The sequence below is a fragment of the Fistularia commersonii genome, chromosome 12 (genome assembly GCF_037954325.1).
Source record: "Fistularia commersonii isolate RoL2024-O1a breed Wild chromosome 12, RoL_Fcom_v1.0, whole genome shotgun sequence".
Lineage (NCBI taxonomy): Eukaryota > Metazoa > Chordata > Actinopteri > Syngnathiformes > Fistulariidae > Fistularia > Fistularia commersonii.
Window position 1 is genome coordinate 9,651,059 of NC_141295.1, and position 26,344 is coordinate 9,677,402.

Genomic DNA, 26,344 nt, shown 5'->3' on the forward strand with positions numbered 1-26,344 from the left:
TCTGTGTGTTGGAAGCCAGCGTAAAGGCGAGTGCGTCAAGTGAAAGCGCACTACTGCTCTCCACAGACATGAATGAAGAACTGCAAACTCCGATGAAATCGTCTCCGAGCAGACCTTCATGGTGCCAAGGTAGTTGCACTTGCTAAATGAATAAGTCATTCATTTAGGCTGTTGCACTTGCTAAATGAAAGACTTATTCATTTAGCAAGTGCAACTATCTTGGCACCATGAACGTCTGGAGAAACCTTCGGGTCGGCGGTCCGAAGTAAACATCCCTCTTCCTCATCCCTTTACTGCAACATCAGCCACCGTAACAGGCGAGGTAAATAACTTTTTTGGACTTGGGCCAAAGATTGCTGTTAAAATTTAATTGTGGAAGTTCTGGGAACACAAGTGACCACTAATTTCTAATTTCGGCTTCACCCTAACAAATGAACTTTCTCCACGAGACCCTATTCTCTGTATCAACTTCTGTCTCACTTGCTGACTTCATGTCCTCTTTCACCACATTCATCATCTCTTCTTTGGTCTTCCTCCAGGCCTCCTGCCTGGCAGTTCCAACCTCAGCAACCTTCTACCGACAACATATTTATCCCTCCTCTGTAAATGTCCAAACTATCTCAGTCTGGCCTCCCTGACCCAATCTCTAAAACATGTGCTGGACTCATGATGGACTCATTCCTGATCCTATCTGTCCGTGTTACAACCTGGTCAGTTTTTTCTTCAATGCCACTGCTATTAAATTATTCGGCATAGCCGGTCTCACCACCCTCTTCAACATCTTTCCTTTTTTTATGGCTGATAATCTTTTAGCCCACATTAACCCTGACACTTTTCTCTACCTATTCCAAGATGAATGAATTTCTTCACCTCTTTTCCACTCTCTTGCTCTTGACTGTTAACCCAGAGAACTTAAAATTCTCCGCCTTCTTTCATTCTTCTCCCTGTAGTCTCGCTGTAACACTTGGGCCACTTTGATTCACACCCATGTACTCTGTCTTGCTGCAGCTAACCTTCATTTCTCTCCTTTCCAGGGCATACCTCTGCAAGTCCATGGAGAATCCTGTCTAACCTCATCTGTCAGCCCATCCATTGCCATTGCAACAAGAAGAGGCCACCAACCACAAACCCTTGAACCCCCTTAAATGCTCTTGGAGTTGATTCATCAGTCAAAGGGCCATATACAGGCACCTACAGCCATTTACTTCCTAAAAGTTGCCATCAAATATTGTGGGTGTAAGTTACCAAGCTATAACTTGGTTAGATGCCTGTTAATGTCAACGGATTTGACAAGATATAAAATATATCCAGCCCCAACATACTTGAGAATCATTACTGCCTTTGGATATGGTGATGTGTGTTTTCATCTTTGCATTAAACCAACCCTTATATTAACTGGTCCCCAAAAACATAAACAAACACAAACAAAGCTTGGAAAAGAAATATCTATCTATTCATAATATGGTTCTCACTAACACTGTCATCCTCCAAGTGATGATATTAGACCGGATATAAACTCATTGTTAAGAAACCTATGTTACATTTCAGTTTTCAGAGAACAATTAGATATACAATAATATGCTATTTTATTAGCTGGCACCAGGTTGAACCCTCTTGACTGTAGAAGTGCCTTAATTCATAATGACATAGGGTCAAAATTGTGCTAGAAATATTTTTTAAAGATTAAGGTCTATAGACATCATGAGCCAATATAACTGAAATTTGTTGGCTGGACATCAATCGTGTCAATGTACTGTTCCCCCCAAAATCCTATGAGTGCTTTGTCAGATTTAGTAGCACTGGAGGCCATTTAAGCACAATAACTGATTTCAAATATTCAAGAAAAATGTATTTGAGATTATATGAGCTTTGTGACATGGTGCGTTTATCCTGTTGGAAGTAGCCGTCAAAAGATGGGCACACTGTCGTTATAAGTAGGATGGACATGGTCAGCAGCAACAAGCTAAGCATTTAAATAATGCTTACTTGGTACTTAAAGGATTACAAGAAAATATATCACACACTGTACCAGTAGCTTCTGGCTGTTTTCTGACCGATAAAAGTTGACTTTCCACAGGAGTGGAATGAAGGCTGGGTAAGGCCACCAGTTATCTACATGTGGTTTTTTTTAGTTGTATGTAGAAAAGAGTGTTTCTATTCAGTGTCTCTTCTTCTGCATTTGTCATCATTTTAGTTGCATTGATCTGAAGGTTTCAAAACTTTGATTAATATAATCAGGTTTTGAAATGCTTTATTTCAATAAATTACAAAATTGCCTTGGATTATTTGCTCACAACTCACGTATACTCAGAATATAATCAAAATGTCATAAAGATGAAAACAGTAGCATTAAGGAAAAAATATCTTCCGCACATTTGTAAAAATGGTGGCTATGAAACAGAAATACTTAAATCTTAATGATGGTAAGCAATATTTTTGTTGATAGAATATACATTTGAATAGATGAGACAAATGTATTCATTTATTTATTTTCACCATATTTTATTCATTTTTATTTCTTTCGGTATGGGGTGTCTGGGATCAGACAATTCCCTCTGGGATCATTTTTTTATCTCTTTATTTATCAATAAAATAATCAAAGATTCAGATTCTGATTTCAATAATTGACCTATTTCACTTCCAAATAACACGGCACTAGTATCATTTAGCCATGGTTGCTGTACTATCTATCTATCTATCTATCTATCTATCTATCTATCTATCTATCTATCTATCTATCTATCTATCTATCTATCTATCTATCTATCTATCTATCGATCTATCTATCTATCTATTTGTCTAAACTTTAACTGTGTTTTGCCAGTTGTAAAAGAATAGGACTAGATTAATTCTATTATATTTTAAATACTTGCAAAGTGAATGCAAAGCCTTTCACAAGAATGTAAATGAAAGAAATCAGCCTCAGCATGGCGGAGCTGTTGAAACAATAAGAAATTGAAAAAAAAAAAGAAAAAAGTTCAGTGATCTACTTCTAAACGGAGACAGGAATGTAATTTTGAGGATGAAAAAAAATAATAGCCTTTCTAATCCTAGTTGAGAGTGCACCTGGATGTACACTCTATCAATCTAAATGACCATTAGTATGTGATTTTCCTGTATGATAGAACTACAAACCTATTAACCTGCAAGAGCGCCCCCTGCTGGACTCTGACTCCAGCGCACCTGCAGTGGGTGGACGAGTTATTGACAGCTGCGCTGTGATTGGCTGCTCGCGAAGCGGCTGCCATGACACACTGGATGCTGCACAGGATCGCTTCCACGGCATCGGCGGACTTCCATTCTCCTCGTTATCCCTCTCTCTTTTCCTCCTTTTCTCTCCTCCTTCGCTCCCTTTCCTCTCACCTCCACCCTTCCTCTCCCTCCCTTCCTCTCCGGACGCGGAGGCCCGTTCCGCCACACTGCGGAGGACGCGCGTACGACGGCGGCACGATTAGCGGCAACGGCGAAAGAAGCTGGTAGGTACGTTGAGCCTCCACTCCCTCCCTTCCTCCCTCCCTCCCTCCTGCACCACGGGCAAGGCATTGCGTCCTCCGTTGCTCTCCATCAAGGACTTTCTGTATTGCAAAAAAAAAAAAAAAGATTGCGTGCGTGTGCATGAGAGACGGAGGAAAGAAAGTGGGCAGAGAGGCTACCACACCCTGGGATCATGCTCTGGTCACTGTCGTGGAGCCACACCAGAGGCTGAATCTTCCAGAGGATGCTCTTCATATTGCATCTGTTCCTGTATTGGATTAAAAAACAAACAAAAAAAAAAAACACATCTCTCTTAATCTTAATGGAAGCATTTGTCATTTCCTCTCAGCTCTAGGTTCACGGTTTCTGAACAGATGCGGGCTGGTGATTGTGCTTTACAAAGGTCATATGTCTGCGGGTGTCCTGTGTCATTGCGTTGCTCAAAAGACAGCCTTTCACTCTCCTTTACAAAAGTGTCAATACCATCTTTACTTTTTTACCTCCCGTATCACTAACCCCCCTCATCCTCTTCCCCGTACCACCTCAAAAGCTCTCTTTCTACCCCTCCTCTCCATTCTCATCTCAACCTACCACCCATGCCTCCTTATCCCCTGGACTGCCAGTTTCCCAAGATGCCTTGTTCCGGGCCCCACCACCGCTAGGGCCCAACAGCATGGGCAAGGCCTGGGCGGGGGAGCGAGAGCACGGATCGGACCCTTCCCTTCAGGACGGGCGCGCTGGCGGGTCACCCTCCCTTAGCTTCAGATGGGTGAGGACGCTGAGAGCCCCAAAATCAACCACACCTTCCTGAGAGACTACGTCACTGAAGGTAGAGCAGATGGTGTGTCATCTCTGTGTCTGTGGTGTGTTTGAACAGATTTGTCCTTTTTTTTTTTGTTTTTTCTTTCTATATAATCCCTCCCTTGCTCGATAGAAGGAATAGAGGATAGCATCACCCTACTCCATGACTTGCTGAACACCCAGCAGGAGGTGCTGTGTGCTCGGGCCTCTGTAAAGCAAAAATCAAGGTTTACTCTTCGATAAATGCTTGATTTATGATTTGCCAGCTAAGAAGGTTTGTACAGAAATGTGTTGGTTTTTGCTCCTGTGTTTTAAGAAACAGGATTCTTTATATTGATCTTCCAGTGTTTAATCACAGACCTCCTCAGCACCGTGACAAAAATGTACATCCTGTTGAATAGCGTTTGTTGTAAGGCGAACAACCTCCAATGATCACGCACATTCGGCTTAAAATACTGATTTGAATCGAAATTCATATTTTCCAGAATTGTACTGCACATCCGCGTTCCACACGCGCCGACTTCCACAAGATGTGTTTTGATATTCGGTCCATGTTTAGTCAAACTTCCATTTCTAAGTCAAACTAATCCATCTGCGTATTTCATTAATATACATTATATATATTTTTTTGCCCTGATTGTCCTGTCCTGTCTCGTCTCGTAATTTGTCGCTGTCTTGTATTTCTTCCTCATCGCCCCTCTTTTCCTTTCCTTAGCCGATGTCATCTCTACAGTTGAGTTCAACCAGACGGGGGACCTACTGGCGACGGGGGATAAAGGTGGCCGAGTTGTCATCTTCCAGAGAGAAACTGAGGTCAGTCTAACATATCAAAGATAAAAAGAAAAAAAAGAAGAGTATTCGAATTGCAGACGTCTCTGGGATGAGGGCTGAAACGTCTTCATGGGAAGAGAGTCAAGTCCAGATGCTGTGAGAAGCAGATTTTGATAAAAACGAATAATGGCCTACATGACTGAAAACATTCACAGACATATAGAAAAAGAGCTTTTTATGTACCATACACATCTCCAGTGTATATAAAATTCCTGGATAGATGTTTTATGTTCTTCATAAGAAATCATTGTATGTAATTAAGCATACTACTTACCCGTGCCAGGCCAAAGGAGACTCAGAGGAGGTGGGGGAGGCCGGTGACTCGGGGGAGTACAATGTCTACAGCACGTTCCAGAGCCACGAGCCGGACTTTGACTACCTGAAGAGTCTGGAGATCGAGGAGAAAATAAACAAGATCAGATGGTTGCCCCAGCAGAACGCTGCGCATTTTCTCCTCTCCACCAACGGTAAGGAAACCAAAAACTATTCATACGCCAAGCAGATCGAGTCCGGATGTTATTGAAAATGACGATCCCAGAGAGTAATAACCAGTTTTGCAATCTCGATTCATGGAAAAAAATAAATCATGTTTCCGTTGCTTAACAGATACATTTAGTGGACTCAGAGTGTGAGATTTTACGTCTTACATTTAGACATTGGACACAGCATCATTGCTATAATCCTTGAGATATATAATCAAAAAAAAAACTGAATTTGACACTGAATTTTATGTGAGTCACTTCTGTCTTGATATCTTCCATAACACTAATTAAATTTAACGAAGACCAAAATTTCCCCTAGGAATTGGTTTGAAGAAGCCTTGAGAAGAAACTAAGATGGGTGTCAGTGTCAATGAAGCTTATCTCTGCGAAGTTAATCAGTTTTTTACGGTGTCAATAATTTTGACCGTTTCAGATAAAACCATCAAGCTGTGGAAAGTGAGCGAAAGAGACAAGAGACCCGAAGGATACAACTTGAAAGATGAGGAGGGCCGGCTCAAGGACATCTCTACCATCACCTCTCTGCAGGTCACATTACAGTTTTCTCTAGGTTTGAAAAGGGATGGAAACGTTCCCCAAGGATGCAAGCGCGCAGCACAACTGTATTTCTAGTTATTTGTGGAAATTTAAATGAGACCATGTTACCTGTCAAACCCTTTTCGATCTTCGCTCTGCGGGTCGTTTTCAAAGTTGACCTGCAGTGGCTGGAAATCTGTGGTTACTAATAACATCAACAATGACAGAGCTGATTTTAATGTCCTTGCGTAGAACACAGAAACACCCGTGTCACAATATTGCGCGTTAGGACATCTTCTCGTTTCAGGTAGAATCTATGATTACCGACAAAATGATTAATAATCATATTGTAAATAGGCTGAGTGGTTATTTTGACCGAGAGCAGCGAAGCAATTCAAACACAAGCGTGTTCAAAGATTAATTCTAAAACGATATCCAGACTCGATCTGCATGATGTTAACTTTTTTACTATCACAGGAAATTAATCTGTTTTTTCCGGGTTATTTTTTTCAAGTAGGGAAAAAACAGGTAATGTAAACATAAGTTCATATGGAAGACAACACCAGTAATATGGCTGGCTGTTATTCATTTGTTAGTAATTCAATAAGCGTAAAGGGTTCATGTTCAGTTTCTCTTTGCCTTTTACCTCTCAGCTCCTGCTGTCGTAGGATCCCTGGCTCATTTTATTTTTTATTTTTTTTTCCCGGTATTTCCCTTTGGCTTCTCCGTGTACCAGGTGCCAGTGCTGAAACCCACCGATCGGATGGTGGAGGTCCGTCCCAGACGAGTGTTTGCCAATGGACACACGTACCACGTCAACTCCATCTCTGTCAACAGCGACGGCGAGACCTACTTATCTGCTGATGATCTGCGCATCAACATGTGGCACCTGGGCATCACGGACCGCAGTTTCAGTATCCTTTGCACCTCTTTGTTTTCTTGGACAGATCACATACGTTTAAGCAATTTTTTTTTTTTTAACATTATCTACTTTTCTTCATTCTGTGGATCTCCTTTCATTGTTTTTTGGCGAGTTTAATCTCAGTGGAGAAGCTGGTTAAATTTTGCAGAAATAGAAAAGCACTGATCAAAAGAATAGAGTATGCCATTGGGGGTGTCCGTTTTTCTCTGTTAAAATAGTATTTGATCTTAGTCATACATACTTGGACAATCTGAAGTAGAAACAATGATTTTAATGTCCTTGGCGCCTTTCGATGATAGAAAATTTAGTCATATTTGGGGAACAGTTTAATATGAATTTTGATTTCTTCCCGATTTCAATATAACCACTATCGCATTTTTCTGTAGAGCTTTTTGGCTACAAAAATGTGAAGTGTTGGACAGAAAGCATAACTTAATCATCAAACTCATTCACTGTAGAATTTTATGTGCTAATTCTCAATAATTCAGACCCAATGGTTGTTCTTTTTTTAATTTTTGTCAGCATTCACCCTTTTTTTACCATTTAGCTCTATGTTTCTATGATGTCCTCTCCTGTAAAGTGCTACATGTAGGAGAACCCTTGCCAATCATCAGAATTCCCAAAATGACAATTTCCATACAAATGCTTCACAGCTATGTTTGGATTTCTGATTTCTTGTAGAATGCCGTAATCTGTGTCGCAGTGTGTATTCGACGAAGCCCTCAGCATGTGGAAGGGAGTTCTTTTGGTGATTTCCCATTCAAATGGAGGCTGACCCAGAAAAACATCTATGGAAGACGAGTTTAAATAATTCACTCGGCAGTACACTTTCTTCTGAACCGCAAGGGGACACCGCAAATAGAACAGAGAGGGGAGCACAGTGTGCATGCATAGTGGGGTTGGTTGGGGTGCATGTTTCAGTTGGGACTAAACCGGACTGGAGTTGAGAGCAAGAGGAACTGCATTAAAAAATATTGCTGTTAGGGGTAACAATATAAAGAAATGCGAATAAATGCAACCCTTCTAACCTCTGCTCCTTAAGGTTGCCCTATATCACAAAGTGTGTTACATCATCCTTGACGGTTTCCTCCCTCCCAAGATATTGTGGACATAAAGCCAGCCAATATGGAGGATCTCACGGAAGTGATAACAGCAGCCGAGTTCCACCCTCACCACTGCCACCTGTTTGTGTACAGCAGCAGTAAAGGCTCTCTGCGCCTATGTGACATGAGAGCCTCAGCACTTTGTGACAAGCACACGAAATGTGAGCAAAGTTGAAGCGAAGCCAAGATGGATTTTCACTGAAATTTGTCTCTAGCTAAAACAAATGTAATTTTTGTATATATAAAAAAAAAAAAGTCACTAAGATATACTTTATTCATCTCTGTACAGTGTTTGAGGAACCAGAAGATCCAGGGAGTCGGTCCTTTTTTTCAGAAATCATTTCCTCGGTGTCTGATGTCAAGTTCAGCCACAGTGGACGCTACCTGCTGACCAGAGACTACCTGACCGCCAAGGTGTGGGACCTGAACATGGACAAGGGCCCTGTGGAGACATATCAGGTATGGCATTGCCACGTTCTCCACGTTGAAACTACACAATGGGTGTGTCGGAAAACTAATTCCGCTCCGTTAATGCAAGATTATTTGACAACAGAACAATTCTGTTCACTAGTTTAAGTCTTTTTGTTTTTTCAGTAGCAGTAGAAATTCGTACTTTCCAACTGTGACTGTCTGAATACACATCATTTTTCTTTTTTTATTATGATTATTATCTTTATAATATTGTTGTTGTCATTATTTTATTGCTGTTGTTATTGTTTAGATTTTATTTATTTAGTTTGTGAACATTTGAGATGATGAGATGAGATGAGAACAACTTTATTTATCCCGAAGGAAATTGTTGTGCCAGAGTTTCAAGCAAAAAGTATTTGTTCAATACTTTACCAAATTCACATTTCACTTTTTTCCCCATGTAAATTTCATTCTCCCAGCATTTTAAGTTCATGCTTGTATATGCCTACTCCATCACATGACTACTATTTACATTTTTTTTCACGGTTTAAAAAACGCATTTAGTTTTTATTTTGAACACAAAAGAAACCCAATATACATTACTATTGCAGTCCACAATTTAACAGCTGCACTTCATCCTCATATTTAGCCCAAATGTGTTTTATGTATTCTTTTGAACAAACTTATGGTTTTACTTCGCTTTAATTAATTTGTAAGACTATTCTACAATTTACCCCTGAAACTTTCATTTGTTGATAGTTCTGGTATGAATGGTATATTTTGCTGTAATAAAACAATCACAGAATATATTTTTGGTTTCCAAGTCATCATATTTTTGCACTCACCAAACCTGGCTGCAAAATACCAAAATAGTCTTTGTCCCACATGCATGAAGTCACCCAGAGATGCAAACTTAAGATGAAATTTGAACCTTAGTTTTGTCTGCGTCCCAGAAATGGTTGACAGTCTGCTGGTAATTGTTCCCCAGGTACACGAATACCTAAGGAGTAAGCTGTGCTCCCTCTATGAAAATGATTGCATTTTTGACAAGTTCGAGTGTGTTTGGAACAGTACGGACAGGTGAGTGGGAGTGAAGAAATACATATATAAGTACACAACTGCGTTTATGTTGTCATATTGTGTACCTTCCTTACTAGCACTCAAGGCACATATTGACTGTCATTCACCCATTTACACTTGCACTGATAAAGAGATGGTGATTAAACTATCAAACGGGAGATTATGTTCTACCTTTCTATTAAAACACACACAATGATTCCTTTGTTTCTGTATCTCTCCCATTTAAGATCAGTAAATCAGTCGCCGCCCCTCCATGTCATCAGATTTCTCTCTTTTCTTCCAAGTGTGCTCATGACAGGGGCCTACAACAGCTTCTTCCAGATGTTCGACAGAGAAACCGGGCGAGGCGTGACCCTGGAGGCGTGGCGGGAGAACAGCAAGCCTCGAGCCGTGCTGCGCACCCGCCGGGTGTACACCGGCGGTAAGCGCCGGCGCGGAGATGTCGGTGTCGACAGCTTAGACTTTACCAAGAAGATCCTGCACATGGCTTGGCACCCGTCCGAAAACATCATTGCAATAGCAGCCACCAACAACCTGTACATCTTCCAGGATCGCGTCAACCCGGAGACGCAGGCACAGTGACAGGAAACAGAAACACAGACAATGGACATACACTGTCACTAACACCGATGGTGAAATATGAATGGATTGTCTTACGGAAGATTCAGGAGGGGGTCTTTATAGGAAATTAACTTTAAAGCAAGGCTGCTTTATGGCATAGTGAAATACACTACCCGTTTGTGTCGATGAAAGACGGAATTGATAAAATGACACCACTGTTAATTGCAATACATTCATGCTTTTTTTTCCAGCATTGATCTGGACTAATGTTACGACCCATCCGGACATATTTAATTACCGTTAAGGCCACTCTTTGAATATATTTGTGAAATGACTCCACTGTAGGACCATTACGGGAGGTGCGGGGACACCTCTCCCTCAGTAACGACTAATCATCGCTCATAAACACGTTTCACTCCTCACTACCGTCCACTCGTACCGTGAAAGATACGAAACAGCTGTCTCGACGCAACTGAGCTGCGCCTTCAATTTTCTCGCTTTCCACCATTTTTGCCAGATTCATCCAAAACATCAGTTCACAGTTGTGATATATTAGGAGTGGCTCTGTTGGTACAGTTGTTGAGAATATCATTCTTGTACCCTCCTTTCGAGCAGTGCTCTTGGGAGATTGCACACATAGTTTTGCTCTACTCACCTTGCAATAACAGCACTTGCAAAATCCAGTGCATCATTACTTCTGCTTGAAAAACATGAGCTCTTCTACCAGTAACAATGTACACACTCTTTTTACTCTTAAGCTGTAAATATCCTGCACTGTTTTTTAAGGCTGTGCCAATTTTTGTTTTTAGAAAAGCTTAAAGTGTAGAAGAGGCATTTTGTCTTGTACACTTGAACCTGAATCTCACTTGTAGAATGAATGCACTATTCCAGATTTGACAAGTCTTGATCTAAAAGCTTTTTTTTCTTTTTCTTTTGGTGACGGTACATCAGTATTGCAGTAAAAAGCTGTGGAAGATGGAATGCACAATCTAACACTTCATGTTTTGTTGTGTATATTTAGCCTCATTTGCAATTTGACCGGTGTATTGCGTCTCCATCCTTATCAAATTACGTTGTAAAAGTTAGTGAGCTTTTTCGAATCGAGCTCTTTCAAACTTCCTCATACAGGGGTCGATCGGAATTAAAATACCAAATTGGTTTCAATTGCTTTACACTCATTCATTCAAATGAAAGAACTTGAAATGGCATATTTCCAGACAACTATGGAATGTCAACACATTGTGTATACCAAGGTCCATGATCCAGGGAATCAAATGTGTGGCAACCAACTACTTTGTCAAGTGAGTTTCAAGATCAATGACCAACAGCAGTGTAACAGCAAAGTTGTCATTTTATAATATCTAACATAGAAACAACCATTTCATGTACATTTCCCATATCTCCGGGATATTATTGCCATTATACTGTATACCTCACAGTGCCACATGTAACTCTTGGGTGTGACACTGAAAGCCACAATGTATATGAGAAGGTGATGTCTGTTGGAGTTATCCGTGTGACTTTGTCAAGTTTTGATTGTTTACAGTGAAGTGCTTTGTTTTCAAGTGACCTTGGCCCTGACGGGATCATTGTAAGTGGTCTGGATGCGTAGCGGTTTGAGAAACAACAACAGCTCAGATGTGGAAAATATCAAGTTGCTTGCACTTGAAACTCTTTTTGACAGTTACTCTGTATGATTTATCTAAAAAAAAAGTTCACTATATAAACCTTTATTCCCAGAGTAGCAGTTTCAAACCATCAGTACCACCATTTACGTCCTTGTTCACACTCATTTATGTTACAGCCTGTACGGCTTCTGGGGACCTCATTGATGTTTTTGCCTTCACCGTCTGCTATTTTTTTTTGTAATGCAGACACAATCCTGCACTGACTGACTGGTTCGACAGTGTGCACAACATAGTAAAATCTACGATGACGCTAACCTCAAGAAAATGGTTTACATTATATAAATCTCTGGACTCTGGTCATCCGATGTTGTAACTTTAAAAGTATGCCAGTTAGAATCACATTACTGTCAGAGAGGATTGTGAAGTACGTTGGCAGCAGCATGTTACCGTTTATCAATGCTACTTGAGTGTATATCTATCATACTATGAAAAAAAGAGACAAATCTAACGGTACAAAAAACAACTTTACAGATGTGAATGAATGGAATGTGCATTAATAAAATAATATCAAATCTGACAAAAATTTTGAATTTATGAACAGCTTGCTCTAAAACTATAATAGCAGGAAAATTGTGGGTTATTGTCTGGATGTGGGTAAAACACAAGCAAGTTCCGAACATATCGAAGAGAATCAGCTCAAAATGCAGGTAAACAAAACTAAAAGAAAATAATTGCAGAAAAAAACAGTGCTTTAATAGCCATTGCACACTCCCATTAAGAACATCACTAGACTGAGAATGTACTCAAATTTACAGTCCAAGACAAAATTGTCACAGGAGAGTAGGCATTTTATGCTTGGAAAGTGTACATACTTTTTTTTTACCCTTTTCCGCAGATTGTACTATTAATAGAATGAGTAAAAATCGATAAAATCAATGGGGCGAAATGTCTCCGTTCTCATCATGGCAGTAACTTTGACATCAGATAAATATAAATGCATATAAACAAAAACGGAGTCACAAAATCCAACAACTGGCAAATTTCTATGGAATGAACTTTCTATTTTGTAGTTGGTATCTACCTGATACTCTTAAAATCCACACATTAATCAATGAACACATTATGTTTTCGCGCAATCTCAGCTTGGTTTGAGGAGAAAAAAAGACACAACTCATGTACAAAATAAGTAAATAGCTAGGTAATCTGATATCTTCAGTCGTGTGTGTGTGTGTGTGTGTGTGTGCAATGTGTCAAGCTAAATCAGACAAGCACACTGCGAGGTGTTTTACGAGCAGCTGGTGCATTAACTGCCTAACTAAGTTTTACAATCTCCACCCCTTTAAACTGCTTTTGTTATCCTGTCAAGTAAACTGCTGACATTTAACTGTATGCATTTGTTTCTTGTTCACATGCTTTCAAGTCCCTTCTGTATAGTGTCTGACCGACCATCAGCTAAATAAAACAGAAAAAATTGTAATTTGAAGTAAACACATGCATTAAGAAGAGTTATAATCGCAAATAGTGTAAACAATATTTTTAAAGTGATTTTAGGAACATGTGAGTCACGCAACAAGAAATATTTAAGGATGGCTTTCACAAGCTTTCTGCTGCTCGCAGTAAACTTTTCTTCTCTTTCTTACTGTACGGTTGAGTTACTCGTGCTCAGCTATGGATCTTTGCGGACAAAAACGGAGAAAAGAAAAAATCAAATGCAAACTTCATGGCTCTCATTGTAGTACGTCTCCAGTTCCTCTCGATCTTCACCTGCCTGTTTCCAGTCAGCAGTGGAGAAGCGCAGTCCAGACAGTGGATAGCCTTTAGCTCGAATGTTGGCGTCCTGGCTCCCAGACGGCCCTCTAGCTTGGTACTGAACTCAACTGTATTACCTGGATTCAGGTTAAGCAGGACCTGCTGGAACTCATGACTGGCCATCAAGATCATATCCTTTGCTGCATCCTCGGCCTCAGCGCTCCCGTCTCTGATCATCCCTATTGTCACCTGAAATCGGTAACTGTCAAAACGCTTGACGTGGCAGGTGTGTTTGACCAGAGCCTTGATCTGACACAACTCTTCCTCCTCTTGCATTTGCAGCAGCATGGGCAGGGACGCCGGAGGCAACACGGGGGCAGCAGATGTCAGGTTCACGGTCGTAACATTCTTCGGGTCACATTTTGGGTACGTCTCGCCGTAAAGGCAGCGCAGCCAGTCCGCCATAAATATTGGCAACATGCTGATGACTGAATGTGCTCCGTTCTCCGTCTCGGCCACTGAGACCTGCTTGAAGTGGCCAGACCATGTGACTCTGTGTCCTTCCAAGTGGCTGCAGATGATTTGTGTCTGGGCCATGCCTTTAGTTTTCCAAGCATGGGGTCCACAGGCCTGAGTGTACTGGTTCCATGTCAGGGTGGAGTTATACATCTTCTGGCCCTCTGCATGATACACATAAACAGAGAAGAACAGGATCGCCATGGAGATACAAAGCAAAATGAGTTTGACGGGGCCCCGGTGTGTGAGTGAGCGGAAGACATCCAGGATTGACATGCTGAAGCGCGTCCAGAGGCGTAGGGTGACAGGGATGGCGCATACAACCAGCGTGACGATCATCTTGGTGAGTTCCAGTTCGAGGAACCACTTGAAGAGCTGGATGAGGAGCATGGTGGCAAGGCCAAATGCCAGAACAGGCAGAGCAAAAAGGAAGAGGAAGTAGGCCACACAGGTGCGGATAAGACCGACAGCGGTGGAATTCTGAAGCAGAACGACTGAGAACTCGCACCACATGAAGCATACAAGGTATGGCACCAAGAAGCAGTAGGTCCCTCGGAAACTGCGCATCCTAGCCATGCTGAGAGGGAAAGGGAGGGCAAGGAGAGGAGAGAGAGATTAATACGTCAGATGGAGCCTTGTTTTGTGAACTTGTTTTGTGAAAAATAAAAGACACTAAGATTGCAACATTTTAATGGCACTCAAAGACAGCTGAAGCCATGCAATACAAGTAATCTGAAATCTGATCTCAAATATTCAGAGATCTGACCTCTTTCTAAAACATTTATTAACAATTACAAGTGTAGTCTCTTGTCACTTAAATATTTAGGACATATTTCTTTACTGATATTTGTTTACTTTTACATTTCTTTTCTCAATATATGATAATGGGAAATGAAATATTCGCCATTCCACTATGTATCTGCACAAATGTATCCTCGAAGTCATCATTAATTGCCACATTATTTTCAATCAAAGCTTATCCATGAATCTGGAATGTTGACTGCTGCTACTTACCTGAAGAACAGGTAAAATAAATAAATGTACAGCAGGCAGGGAATGCTGAGCTTCAAGACAACAGAATCTCCCAGGGGCAGGGTTTTGAATGTGCGCCCCAGAAAACGCAGAATGGTCATGTTTTCTGGCAGAAACTTTGTTAGGACACAGAAGTTTGATGCCACCTGGGTAACAAAAGTGATATGTACAGAGATAAAGGAAGACGTATGCGCATATCAGTAATGGTGTAACTTATTTCATATGCTGACAAAACTCCAAAAGTAATTTGTGTGAATTAGAATTTTAGTCCAATTAATTGATATAATAGGATCATTTATTTAGTGTGGCTATGACATTATTGTGTCCTCTCTGACCTCTATGACCATGGCTCGGCGTGCATACGTCACAGCGGTGGGGCTGAGACTGTGGTAGCTGATGATGGTGAAGAAGATGGCCACCGTGGAAAGCTCTGAACATGGGATCCAACCCTTGTCGGCGACGGGGAAGGAGAAAATGACAAAGAAGACAGAGAAGAAAAAATACAGGTATGGCTCCAGGTTGTTCCAGCCAAAGTTGGTCTCCGCCTGCTCAACGTCTAGGCCAGGTTCAAAAAGCGTCAGCAGCGAAGTCAGCGCTCGAAAGTTCTCCCAAGTCTAAAAAAGGAGGCAAAGATTTGAACTTAGGAAAGTAAAAAAAAAAAATTACTGAATGGTTTTCCAGTTCAGTTTCCAGTTCAAACTATTTCTTCACCGTAAAGACAGTTCCAATGTGGAGAAAACTAGGAAATTACCTTGGTGCTCTGAAAAACACGCAGGGTGCATATAATCATGGAAATGAAGGAGAGATAGAAAACAAGAAGCGGGATGACGAAAGCGAACAAGTCCACGGTCAGGTTGCTGATGATGAAGAAGAAAATGAGCGCGTTGACGTGATGTGTCGGGATGATGGTGCTGAGCCACTGGACCCCTGCCCGCGATGCCCAGTCCACAAGGTGCTGCTTCATTTCAACGGCCACATGCACAGGGTAATGCAGCATCTGAGGCAAAATATTCAAACAGATAGAAAAACGGAAACTTCCAAAGGCAACATAAAAACAAAAACAAATGGGATTGAAAAGAATGAGGTGGAGGAATAAGATAAAAAAAAAAAAATACCATTAATCGGGATTTCATGTACATGGCTCTTTTAATGGCCACGGTGCGCCTTGTGTCAAGCATCATCCCACTCCCACCAAAGCTCCAGGAGCTTCTGTGGAGCTTTTTACCTCCTGAGGAGACCATGTCAGTCTTGTCCTTTGCATTCAAACGATGAAAACAAAAACATAAAAACCATGTGTGATATCTTGAAAAAAAAAATCATTTTAAAGATCACTTTGTGGAGCATTTATTCATGTACTGCTTCTCTTCTTGGTTCTTTTACCTTCTCATCTCTTTGGAGTTTTGGGCCTTCGGTCTTGGCTTTTACCAGGCCGTCATTTTGTGCTGCTGAGGGGACGATACCCTGAGCGTAATTTTTAGTCATCTCCACAAAGTCATCGAGGTCCACCAAGTGGTTAGCTGAGAAGACACAAAGCGAGTAATTGGAAAAGGTGATACCCTCTATTCTCTGTGTGAGCGCAATATGAGATACTTACTGCTGACCATGCTTTCCAACAGTGCCTGGGTTTGTTCCGGGGCTGGTCCGGGAATCATGCTTGCAGTGCCACCTAGTGATCAAAGCACCAGTGAGTTTTAATCTGCCTAACAAATGTTATAATGTGCAAAGACTGCAATTACAAAAAGCAGTATATCTAAAAGCAACAACAGATACCAGAGGAGAACGATCAGACTGTCATAAGTCAGACAGGTATGATAATGTTTTGCATATCTTACATAGTATGAATATCTATCACGGTCCATCCTCCGCATCCTACCTTGCACTGTTTTGACCTGGCTAACATTTTCCAGCATCTCGGTGACGGCCACCTTGTGCTTCCTCTCGGGGTTGAGCTTCCAGTACATCATCATTGCAGCTTTGCGTACCGTCTGCTCGAACTTGCTCTCTGTCGCCAACATTCGCACATTTTCTTCATTCTCAGGGGTGATTCCTGGTAAAGATTGGATAAATTGTTTTACAATACAAAGAGCGTTTTCGATTGAATTTTTTTATTTTTATTTTGCCTGCAGAAGACAAAGGCAAATTCACAACAAACAATTTGTACATGGATACATGTACTGTAGATGTATATATACAGTATTTGTGTTGTCATTCTCTGAAAAGGATGCCACCTCTGTCTATAAGTTATTACAGTGATATACTATATACACATGCGACCACCTCCACTTTAAGGAGTTGTGATTCATTATATCATGCTTCCCTAAGTTTCTTTTCAAATTCAGAGGTATATATCCACATATACAGGGAGTCTTCGAGTGACGTCGTCCTCAGCTTGTAGCATTTCAACTTTACAATAGTAATAGCAGTAATCCCATAAATATGAAAAAAATAAATGTATTTTTAAACACGCTGTTATATGGAGTTTGTTTGGGAAAGGTGATGATAATTGGGTCCCAGCAATCACTTGTACAGAATGTGTAGTTTCATTTTTCATTTTGGTGAGTTATCCCATTTGAAAGTTTGGTTCTATATTAGTTTATTTATTTATTTTTTTTCCTTACAACAATTTGTCATATGTACTGGCTCTGGGGGTTAGAGCTGCTGTCTTGGAAATAAAGACAGTTGGGCTGCACTCACCCAGCCCAACTGCTCCCCTGGTTCTGCTAAGAGGCTGCTCAGGGTTCATGCATTATAGGTCAAATGCAGTGGTCAAATTTTGCTGATGATGTGCTGTGTATCACTGAAGGTAACAAAAAATAAAGGGCGTTCTTTCCTTCTGTCTTCAAGTTCTGTTTCTTATTGTTTCTTAATATATGTGTAGCACTTTAGGGTGTTTTAGGTTAGGAAAATGACATGCAAAAAAAAAAAAAATCACCTTATGTTGGCCCATAGGAACAGATCTCCAACACAACTCGAGGACCCCCTCCTATTTCAATCGTATTTAATCATATTAATATGAATAAGAATACCTATTTGATGGATCCAGCAGTTCTGTAACAGTCTCGATGCACGTTTTCTTCCCTGTTTTGCTGCTGTAATCAACCAATTGACAGCCAGCTCGTTGTTTAGATCTTCGTCCGTCTCTTTAGCAAGAGCCAAGTAGTGTTGGGCCAGCTGTAGGACAGAATTGAGACATTTATCAGCTTGTTAAACTATCACTAGAGACACGACCTGTCCAAACTTCACCTTAAAAGGCTAATGTAGTGTATCTAACGAATATGAAACATACAAAGTAATGACAATATAATTTAAAAATATCTTCTGTTCATTTATTCTTCAGTCTTCACATAAAATAGGAAGCAGAAAAAGTAGAGTTAAATTGAATTATGAATTATCTGATATGAAAAAATAAATGGATTAACTCCTATAACTGATGATCCATTTTCTCTCTCTCCATCATCAGTGTCAGTGACATGGCCAACTGGCTTATTCCCTGTAGTTGAAGTGGCCCAGAAGGATATCAGGTGACAGTTTTCTAATATTAACTGCCATTTTGTGACTTCAGTCTCACAGTTATCAAATACGTCGTCAAAGACGAAAGTATTTCTGGCTTGAGAATGTTTCTATTTGTGTCTGTGTCGAACACAATAAACCCCATTGAAATCTAATTAATTTCACTTTAAAATTGTAAATCCATATACATCTTATTAGTCACAATAATTTAATGACAAAGCATTTCAGGATATTTCACATTGAATGACAATAGTATTTGATGAAATGAATTTGATGGCGCAAAACTGTGTAGGTACCTCATATGAATCATGTACGATAATGCCAATGCCATATTCTCCAAATGTATGTACTGTGAAAGATTGTAAAAAGCTGGGACGTAACATTTGACAACACTGGAGTAGTTGAGATTAAACTGCGAGTGATTGTGTTGTTACAATGTCATACCCTCAGCCACCTCTTCATTGTAATAAGAGTTCCTTGATGGAAAGGACCAGCAGTGTGTGTGTGTGTGTGTGTGTGTGTGTGTGTGTGTGTGTTGTCAGACAGCCGCTGTTCACTGCATCAACCCTACTTTGACTGAGCCGAGCTGAGCTGTGCGTATTTTCCTTGGCTGTAGCGTTTTCCCTTCCTCCTCTCCTGTCAACTTGTGCGTCTCCCTGGAGAATTTTGTGGAGCTAACCCGCTTTCTCTCAGGAAGAACTGCACACACCAGTACACCATCTTTGTTCCGGGCCACAGTGGATAAAGCCTTTAAAACTCCTGGCAACACTTGTTATGTTGCCAGTTTCTGAGTTTGCTATTCCTTCAGGATTTTTCAGGGCTCAGCTTGAGCCAGCATGTCCCAGCCTGCTGCTTAAGTCTATTGTGTTCAATAAAAAACACATAGTTCTTAAAACTGTTTTTTTTCTCCTGAATTTGCGTGAGGTTTTTGTAAAAAAAACAAAAAACAGCTGCTACTCCTTGCCAATGCCAATGCTGAGTTTTTGTCCTCCCCTTTCTCCAATTTCAGTCTAAGAACACTTGTTCTCGGACTAAAGGAAGGGAAATTTATATTTTTAAGTTCTTCTTGCAGCTTCTGGGTTACACCTGTTTGCAATTCCAATTTAACCTTGATGGCGCGTCTATGGTATTAGGATAACTCTTTTTAAACCGTTCCTGAAATTTCTTTTTAGTTACCTGGACTGTTGTGTAGGTCTCCATTTAGGTTCAAAGATAGAACCACAACTAGTGTTATGTCTCTTTCTTTGATACCTAAAAAGGAACAATTACACTGCTAAGACTGGAAATGTTAGAACTGGTTTTGTGGCTCAAAGAATAGATTCAATGGTAAAAATCGAAATGGGGCTATTTATCAATGCAACGTTATCGGTGTTCAAATTAGTATTGAGAAAGTAAAAATAAGGCAACTAATAATAGCTGTCACTGGGTTAACATAAAATCACTCTTTGTATCTGCAGTTCTGACATCGTAATATATTTTGGTTGATATTAATTTAGTGCCAGATCTTTATTAGAAATAAAATAGAGACCACTGTATTATTTTTAAATCCAGACTTTTGTCCTGACTCTATGATTTCACTGACTGCCACTGGTGTTGCCTCTATACAATTTGTGCAGGTGTGTGTGTCAAGATATAACAACGGATTAATAAATGTATATATCGTTGCTGTATTTGAATCATAAAGCTGCTGACATTTATCAGAAAAAGAAATAAATGTAATCATAAATACTAATATTGAAAATACGTCAGTTTGGCAATGACAGCATTTGGGAATTTCACTATTAGTGAACCCTTTCATCATAATTGCAGCTATTTAAATTCAGTGAGTACAACACCGGCAAAGGTCAGAGAACATGCATCTGCTTTCAGTCACCAGCGTCTGAACTCTGGCATCACCGGATTTGGCCTTCTCCTCCATCTGCTCCACGGATAGATCTTCTGCTAACTCCTCATCTGAGATAGGGGAAGAGAATAAGCTTGCATCTTAGATGTATGCACTGTACTTATCTTTCTTTTCTAATCGAAAAGTACTTGAAATGTATTGATGATAAATACACCCTCGACGGCAAACTTTAGTGGTGAGTTAATGGTGGCAATTACATAATATATTCAGGCCAGACAAATCCGAGAAACACGTGGTTTGAAACAAGTAGACATGAGAGTCTGTGCATTTTGAAAGTGTCTTTGCATCTGAGTGTCCAGTGACGAGATCCGAGAGCTCCATTAACGCACTGCCAAGTGTGTATGACACTCGACTTCTCGACTGCATAAAGTTTCATAACACTATCTCACTGCCCAGTGCCCTTTAAGCGAAGAGGTTCAGTGTATTTGCGTTCTACCTTAAAATGTCTTCAATTATCACTGGGAGCAGAAACTCTTGCTGCAAAGTTCAATGGTTCTTTCCTATGAGCTGCAGTCCTTAATTCTGTTGTATGAATAAACACACTTCTTGGTTATAGCTGTTTTGTCTACAATTAATAAAATCTATTTGTATGGCATCTATAAAGGAGTTTGGAAGTATGGTGTGATCATTTATGTTCAAAATGTATGTTGCTATTTCTATTATCATGTATGCAAAGCATACCTGGGTTTATGTTGCCTATACTGTATGTCAATTAGATGAAAATCAAGATGGTGGATTAGGATGTTCTGCATCCTCCACGTAGTCTCTTATCTTCACCGGTGGGTCTAGACAATTATCATTGTTGATATGCAGCTCAAAGTCATTTCTGAAAAAGACAACTCCGACAATAAATGGAAGGTGACATTACTTGACTGCCTCGGACAAATGTTGTCGAGTCCAAAACATAGTGCTGGGCTTACCACCTCTACACGGCAATATTTTTGTGGTCCGTGACTTCAGCTCTCTGGATCATTAAAATCCCACACGTCACTGGATCTCCAAATGTCAAATGAGAAGCATCTTACCGTCCTCTTCATCATTGGCATCCTCTGCCTCTTCTGATTTTCTAAGCCGTTCCTGCATTATCACTCTCTTGGCCACAGAGGCAAAGGTCCGTTTCTTGGGAGCGACGGGAGAAACCGACACTCCAGTGGAAGAAACTGTGGGAATGTTACCTTCCAAGCTGGCTGAGGCAAGGGGGGCACATGGTTCAGATACTTGGGAAATTGTGAAGATTGCAGGTGTGACAGGTGATGGTGTGTTTATGTTGGGGGATGAGGGTGAGGAAAAAGCATTTTCAAATGTGGGCGATGTGACCGATTCATCAGAAGAAAGAGGAGAATCCGCCAGGTTAGGGATGGTGTTGGCTGATGTTTGGGATAAAAATGGCACTCTTGTGGACTCTGCGGTTGTTTCTGTGGAGGTTGGAGATTTGGTGGCAAAAACATGATTTGGGGGAGAAGAAGGAGGGATCTGTGGTTGAAATGGGATGGTTGTCATGTCCATGACAGGACATGACCCGTGGGGGATGTCTGTGGCGGGTGTTAATTGAGAGTTGCCCTCCATCTGGCACAAAAGAAAGCATGGAAAGGGAATGTCATACATTTTATCATTAAGATTGAATGAGGGCAGAGGAGTCTAAACTAGCAGAGAGGGAAGCTGAATTACTGTGAAATTCAGAATGCAACACCCCTTGCATGACAGACGTCTTGACAGGGAGACAAGTTTGCATGACAACATGCAACAGATTAAATTAGATTATGATTAAGAAAAAAAAAATCACAAATGTGACAAATACACGAAGCAGCTGTAAATCCCACACATTAAGCGAAAATATGGAGTGGTAATATCGGAACCGCATGCGACCATGTGCCCATATTTGAGTTCCTGCACACACAGACACTGACACCACACAACTACTGAAAAGCAAAATAGTGCCAAGTTTAAATAATGAAAAGTGCACATTGGGCCAGCACAGCAATCTGTCAAAGGAAATGAGCAAAAATCTTACTTGGGAAAAAATAAATCGTCAGATTCCCCTCGGGAGGTATCAGTAAAGAATTGCTCCTCATGAATTTTGGGAGTGCGATCCCAGCCCAATGAAACCAGAGCCCTGAGGCATTGCAGACAGACATGGCTGTGGACCATAAACAGCGCGATGACACAGAATGCCCCACCTTCTAAAAAGAGACGCTGCCCTGGAGATCTGAAATGCCCGTCAAGTGATTTTCTGAGCTGATTGGCTATTTGGACATAAACTATTTGTGAACACGGGTGTGAATTTTGTTTTTGTCACTTCTTAAAACTGTTTTACACACAGGCACAGTCATGCACATACGGATTTGTACATTTGCTGTGTTATATACATGTTTATATGAAATTAAATAAACAGACAGATAGCTGATTTGCACCCCATTCTCTCCTCCCCAACCTCATCCTCCTCACTGCTGCCACCACCAGCACCACGCAGTGGTTCGTCCTTTGGCCTCACAGCACAAAGGATCCTTGTTAGATCCTGACAAGGGGACATTTCTGTGTGGAGTTTGCATGTTCTCCCCATGTCTGCATGGCTTTCCTCCAGGTTCTCTGATTTCCTCCCACAGTCCAAAAACATGGAGCAGATTAATTGGGAAAATATTGGGAAAATTGCCCTGAATGAGTGAGAGAATGGTTGTTTATATGTGTGGCAGAAGATGGATGGATTATCAATTTTTATATTGATAACAATAATCATCATCAACTATTATTACTATCATATTACTACTACTGGTACTACTGCTACAGCTATGACTACTAATAAAACTAATAATAATGAATGGCCTAATGATGATAGCCCAATTGTTTGTATGGGTGTTCCATGTAAGTATTGTAGTAATGCACTAACCTGGTATTTTGGCATAATGGGGGGCAGAATGTAAAGGCATCATGAGACGGACAGTTTTCATTGTGAATTACGACTGAAGTTACGGCGAATAATGACTCTGTTTTCTAAGACAAATTACTGAGAGACCCTAATTGAACATTATTAATCCGAGCGTTAACACATTGTTATTGAAACAATTTAATAATACTGGCAATGACAACTGTGCTGTTACCATTTCAAAGCGATAACACGGTCAATATTTATTATCGGTGGTTGTTGCCGTAACAGGGGTGACGGATGACGGATTTGCCAGCTTGCTGGAGTGTCTCAAAGTAATGTGCCGTCCAGTGGTGTTAAGGACTCTGACTGGGACCCATCCATCATCAGTCATGTCATGGTTGAATGGATGTTTCTAAGAACTTGCCAGAACTCGGGGGACTGTTTAAACTGCGTCGGAACATGTTTAATGACATTTGTGCCAAGAATCACCTGCTCTTTTGCCAGTTCCCAGTTACTACTAAAGTTGGAACACTGAAAGTAGATCCGTATACTTGCATGTTCAAGTTGTGAATGCATTTTTGCCTCACCTGAACACCACCATCACCAACCAGCACAATGTCATTAATGGCGTGTCAGGTTCAGATGCAAACCCAACGCCCTTTAGCAGCCCCTCTGCCTCTTCAATGAAAGTGCAGGCCATAGAACCGGTGTGTGATAACCGTTTCAACAACATTCTACCCCCCACCTGAACATCTGTGTAAAATAGACTATCAGCATGATATTCTGGCACAACATAGTGCCAGATGGTGCAGATTTTAGGCTTTCTGTGTACACAGATTGTGCATCTTAACTTGAGTTGAGGGTTACATCACAGCTACTCACACCATCCACACCCAAGTGTGAGTCAGTTCGTTTCCCTGAATGGGTGAAGGACCACCAGGCTGTCAGGGAGTTGCATCTCTTGTCTCAGCTGAGCTAATGGGCATGATCTTAGCTGCACTGACTTTAGTGTAGTCAGTTTCAGGGTCAGGTGAATCAAAAGCTGTAATGGCTGCAAGGCTTGTCTCTTTGTTGTATTTGTGTTGGACTTATTTACTTGACTTTCTGTCTGATATTCATCTATTGCCTGCTGCACCTCTGTCAGGGTTCACTTTGTTATTAGCTTACATTTGAACATACAGGCACAGCTATGATCTGGGCAGTTTCTGATAAACATCATGGCTACTTTGGCGTGAGCATTTTCCATTTTGCTTCCCTGAAGCTTCAGATGTCTATCGTCTGTCTCTGCAGCTTTATTTAACCTCATGCAATAGTCTACAGGGCTCTCTTTTGGTTTGAGTTGAGTAGCATAGAAATCTTCCAGTGCTAGACAGGACCCAGGAGACTCACTAAAGTAATGCCCTAATATGCCATATAGATTCTCCACTGACAACTGCACATGATTTGGATCAACCTTTACAATGCTCTTTGCTCTGCCAAGGAGACAGCTCAGAACCTCATCTTTTTGTTCATGAGCTGATAGGTTTTTCTTTGTCATGTATAATTCCATCATATCTATCCATTCTTGCACTGAATAAAATAAGTTATTTATTAATCTTCATAGGGAAATTCGTTCACCGCAATTAGCGGTGGGGGAGCAGTTAGGGGTTCAGTGTCTTGCTCACACACTAGGATAAGCCAGGAATCAAATCAGGAATGTTTGTGTGCACGGCAAGCGTGACCAATCAGTGTCTCTCCAGCTTCAAAGACGACTGCTCTACCTCCTGCGCCACACCGCCCCCAGCATGGCGCTATCCACTCTTGCACTTAATATTTGTCTTCATGATCGCCGCGAAACACAGATGGCTCCTTAATGTCAGACCTGACCACTAGCCTCAACTTCGATAGGTCGATAGTTGTATCTGGAGACTCTTTGGTTGCTTGTCTTGGCAGCGACATTGGCCGTTAGGCTAGGGGACACTGGCTAGCCAGTAGGCGACAAGCTATCAACTCACCTAACTGACTCCCTAACTCACTGATGAGATCGCGCAGCTGTTGAGTGGTGTCAACAGTGGAGGACTGAGGCTGTAGGAGTGATATGTCATCAATATCATATGGCTCTCATGGTGCCCCTCTAGGTGGTGTAACCTCACATTGGGCCATCTGATCAAGTGAACAGTTTAGCACACCTATTCCACTCCCTGCAACTGGTGTGCAAATGAATTTGTCCTGACCTCTACCCACCATATAGTACAATACACAGTAACTAGTTATCAGGAAAGAAATGAGAGCAATTGTGCAAAATCCAAGCAAAAGCTGAAGTGTCATGAATATGGGCCCTTCATAAAGATTGACTAATTGGCTCAATGATAGCTTTAATAGTGTTCAACCAATTTCTTGAACAGCTAAAAGAATCCAAAAGTCCACCAACTTGGCATCCCAGAAGTCACGTGCACACAGATGATCCTCAGTGATTGGCGGCTGCTGATCAATGGATCCGGGTCATGGCATCAGTTTTAAGTAGCAGGCCCAAGATGGTGAACCATTAAGCAGGAACGGAGTCAAAGTTTACCAGGGTTTGCACATTTATTTTTTCTCAACCCCTATCCGATTCACTTCACTCTCTATCCAACTCTGTGAAACAATCAGAGGAGCACAATGAGTAGGACAGCACGATATTACACAAACTGTCTCCCCATCTGCCTCAATTGCTATCCAGCTCTCAGTTTAACGTAAAAAAAATGTATAAATAAAATGAAATTAAATTTTTTTCACAAAGCAATGACATTCTTTTGAAATTAAGCTATATTTAACAGACATTTGTATCTTTCTTAAAAAGTAAACCTATAAATTTACACCAACTAATTAGACTACAACTGAACAAAAACCCACATGCACATCACTCACACTGTAGACAGTGCAGACCCACGGATAAATGACCTCAAATCAGAACAATATATATGAA

General features: G+C 40.9%; 2 protein-coding genes across 7 annotated transcripts; one reads left to right on the top strand and one right to left on the bottom strand.

Annotated features, from left to right (window-relative positions):
* Nucleotides 1–3,247: 3,247 nt before the first annotated feature.
* On the top strand, nt 3,248–12,410 carry ppp2r2ca (protein phosphatase 2, regulatory subunit B, gamma a). Of its 5 annotated transcripts, none has more exons than XM_086156934.1 (10): nt 3,248–3,476; nt 4,025–4,303; nt 4,991–5,088; nt 5,390–5,573; nt 6,022–6,134; nt 6,859–7,036; nt 8,144–8,308; nt 8,437–8,606; nt 9,547–9,638; nt 9,923–12,410. In XM_086156934.1, exons 2-10 carry the CDS (start codon nt 4,240–4,242, stop codon nt 10,218–10,220), a joined length of 1,362 nt encoding a protein of 453 aa, XP_086013060.1. In that variant the 5' UTR covers nt 3,248–3,476; nt 4,025–4,239; the 3' UTR covers nt 10,221–12,410. The 5 variants fall into 5 exon arrangements, with proteins under 5 accessions (XP_086013060.1, XP_086013061.1, XP_086013057.1 ...); XM_086156935.1 differs by having other exon boundaries at nt 3,249–3,480; XM_086156931.1 differs by having other exon boundaries at nt 3,257–3,480; nt 4,025–4,315.
* A 126-nt stretch (nt 12,411–12,536) lies between these two features.
* Nucleotides 12,537–22,654, bottom strand: wfs1a (Wolfram syndrome 1a (wolframin)). Of its 2 annotated transcripts, none has more exons than XM_086156930.1 (12): nt 22,549–22,654; nt 21,563–22,103; nt 20,508–20,587; nt 18,151–18,295; nt 16,998–17,171; nt 16,719–16,790; nt 16,505–16,641; nt 16,300–16,377; nt 15,876–16,076; nt 15,460–15,738; nt 15,107–15,270; nt 12,537–14,669 (listed from the first exon to the last, which is right to left on the bottom strand). In XM_086156930.1, the coding sequence occupies exons 2-12, from the start codon at nt 22,101–22,103 to the stop codon at nt 13,490–13,492; spliced, it is 3,051 nt and encodes a 1,016-aa protein (XP_086013056.1). In that variant the 5' UTR covers nt 22,549–22,654; the 3' UTR covers nt 12,537–13,489. The 2 variants fall into 2 exon arrangements, with proteins under 2 accessions (XP_086013056.1, XP_086013055.1); XM_086156929.1 differs by having other exon boundaries at nt 15,876–16,121; nt 16,240–16,377.
* Between the last annotated feature and the right edge of the window lie 3,690 nt (nt 22,655–26,344).

What these genes read in the sequence shown, in the direction of transcription:
- ppp2r2ca (XM_086156931.1), top strand. Translation starts at nt 4,240, where the DNA reads ATGGGTGAGGACGCTGAGAGCCCCAAAATCAACCACACCTTCCTGAGA. An exon ending in CTACCATCACCTCTCTGCAG is followed by an intron (nt 6,135 to 6,858) that starts GTCACATTACAG and finishes TCCGTGTACCAG; the next exon opens with GTGCCAGTGCTGAAACCCAC. An exon ending in GCCCTGTGGAGACATATCAG is followed by an intron (nt 8,607 to 9,546) that starts GTATGGCATTGC and finishes ATTGTTCCCCAG; the next exon opens with GTACACGAATACCTAAGGAG.
- wfs1a (XM_086156929.1), bottom strand. Translation starts at nt 22,103, where the DNA reads ATGGAGGGCAACTCTCAATTAACACCCGCCACAGACATCCCCCACGGG. An exon ending in ATGCCAGAGTTCAGACGCTG is followed by an intron (nt 18,296 to 20,507) that starts GTGACTGAAAGC and finishes TCTGTCCTACAG; the next exon opens with CTGGCCCAACACTACTTGGC. An exon ending in ACATGAAATCCCGATTAATG is followed by an intron (nt 16,122 to 16,239) that starts GTATTTTTTTTT and finishes ATTTTGCCTCAG; the next exon opens with ATGCTGCATTACCCTGTGCA.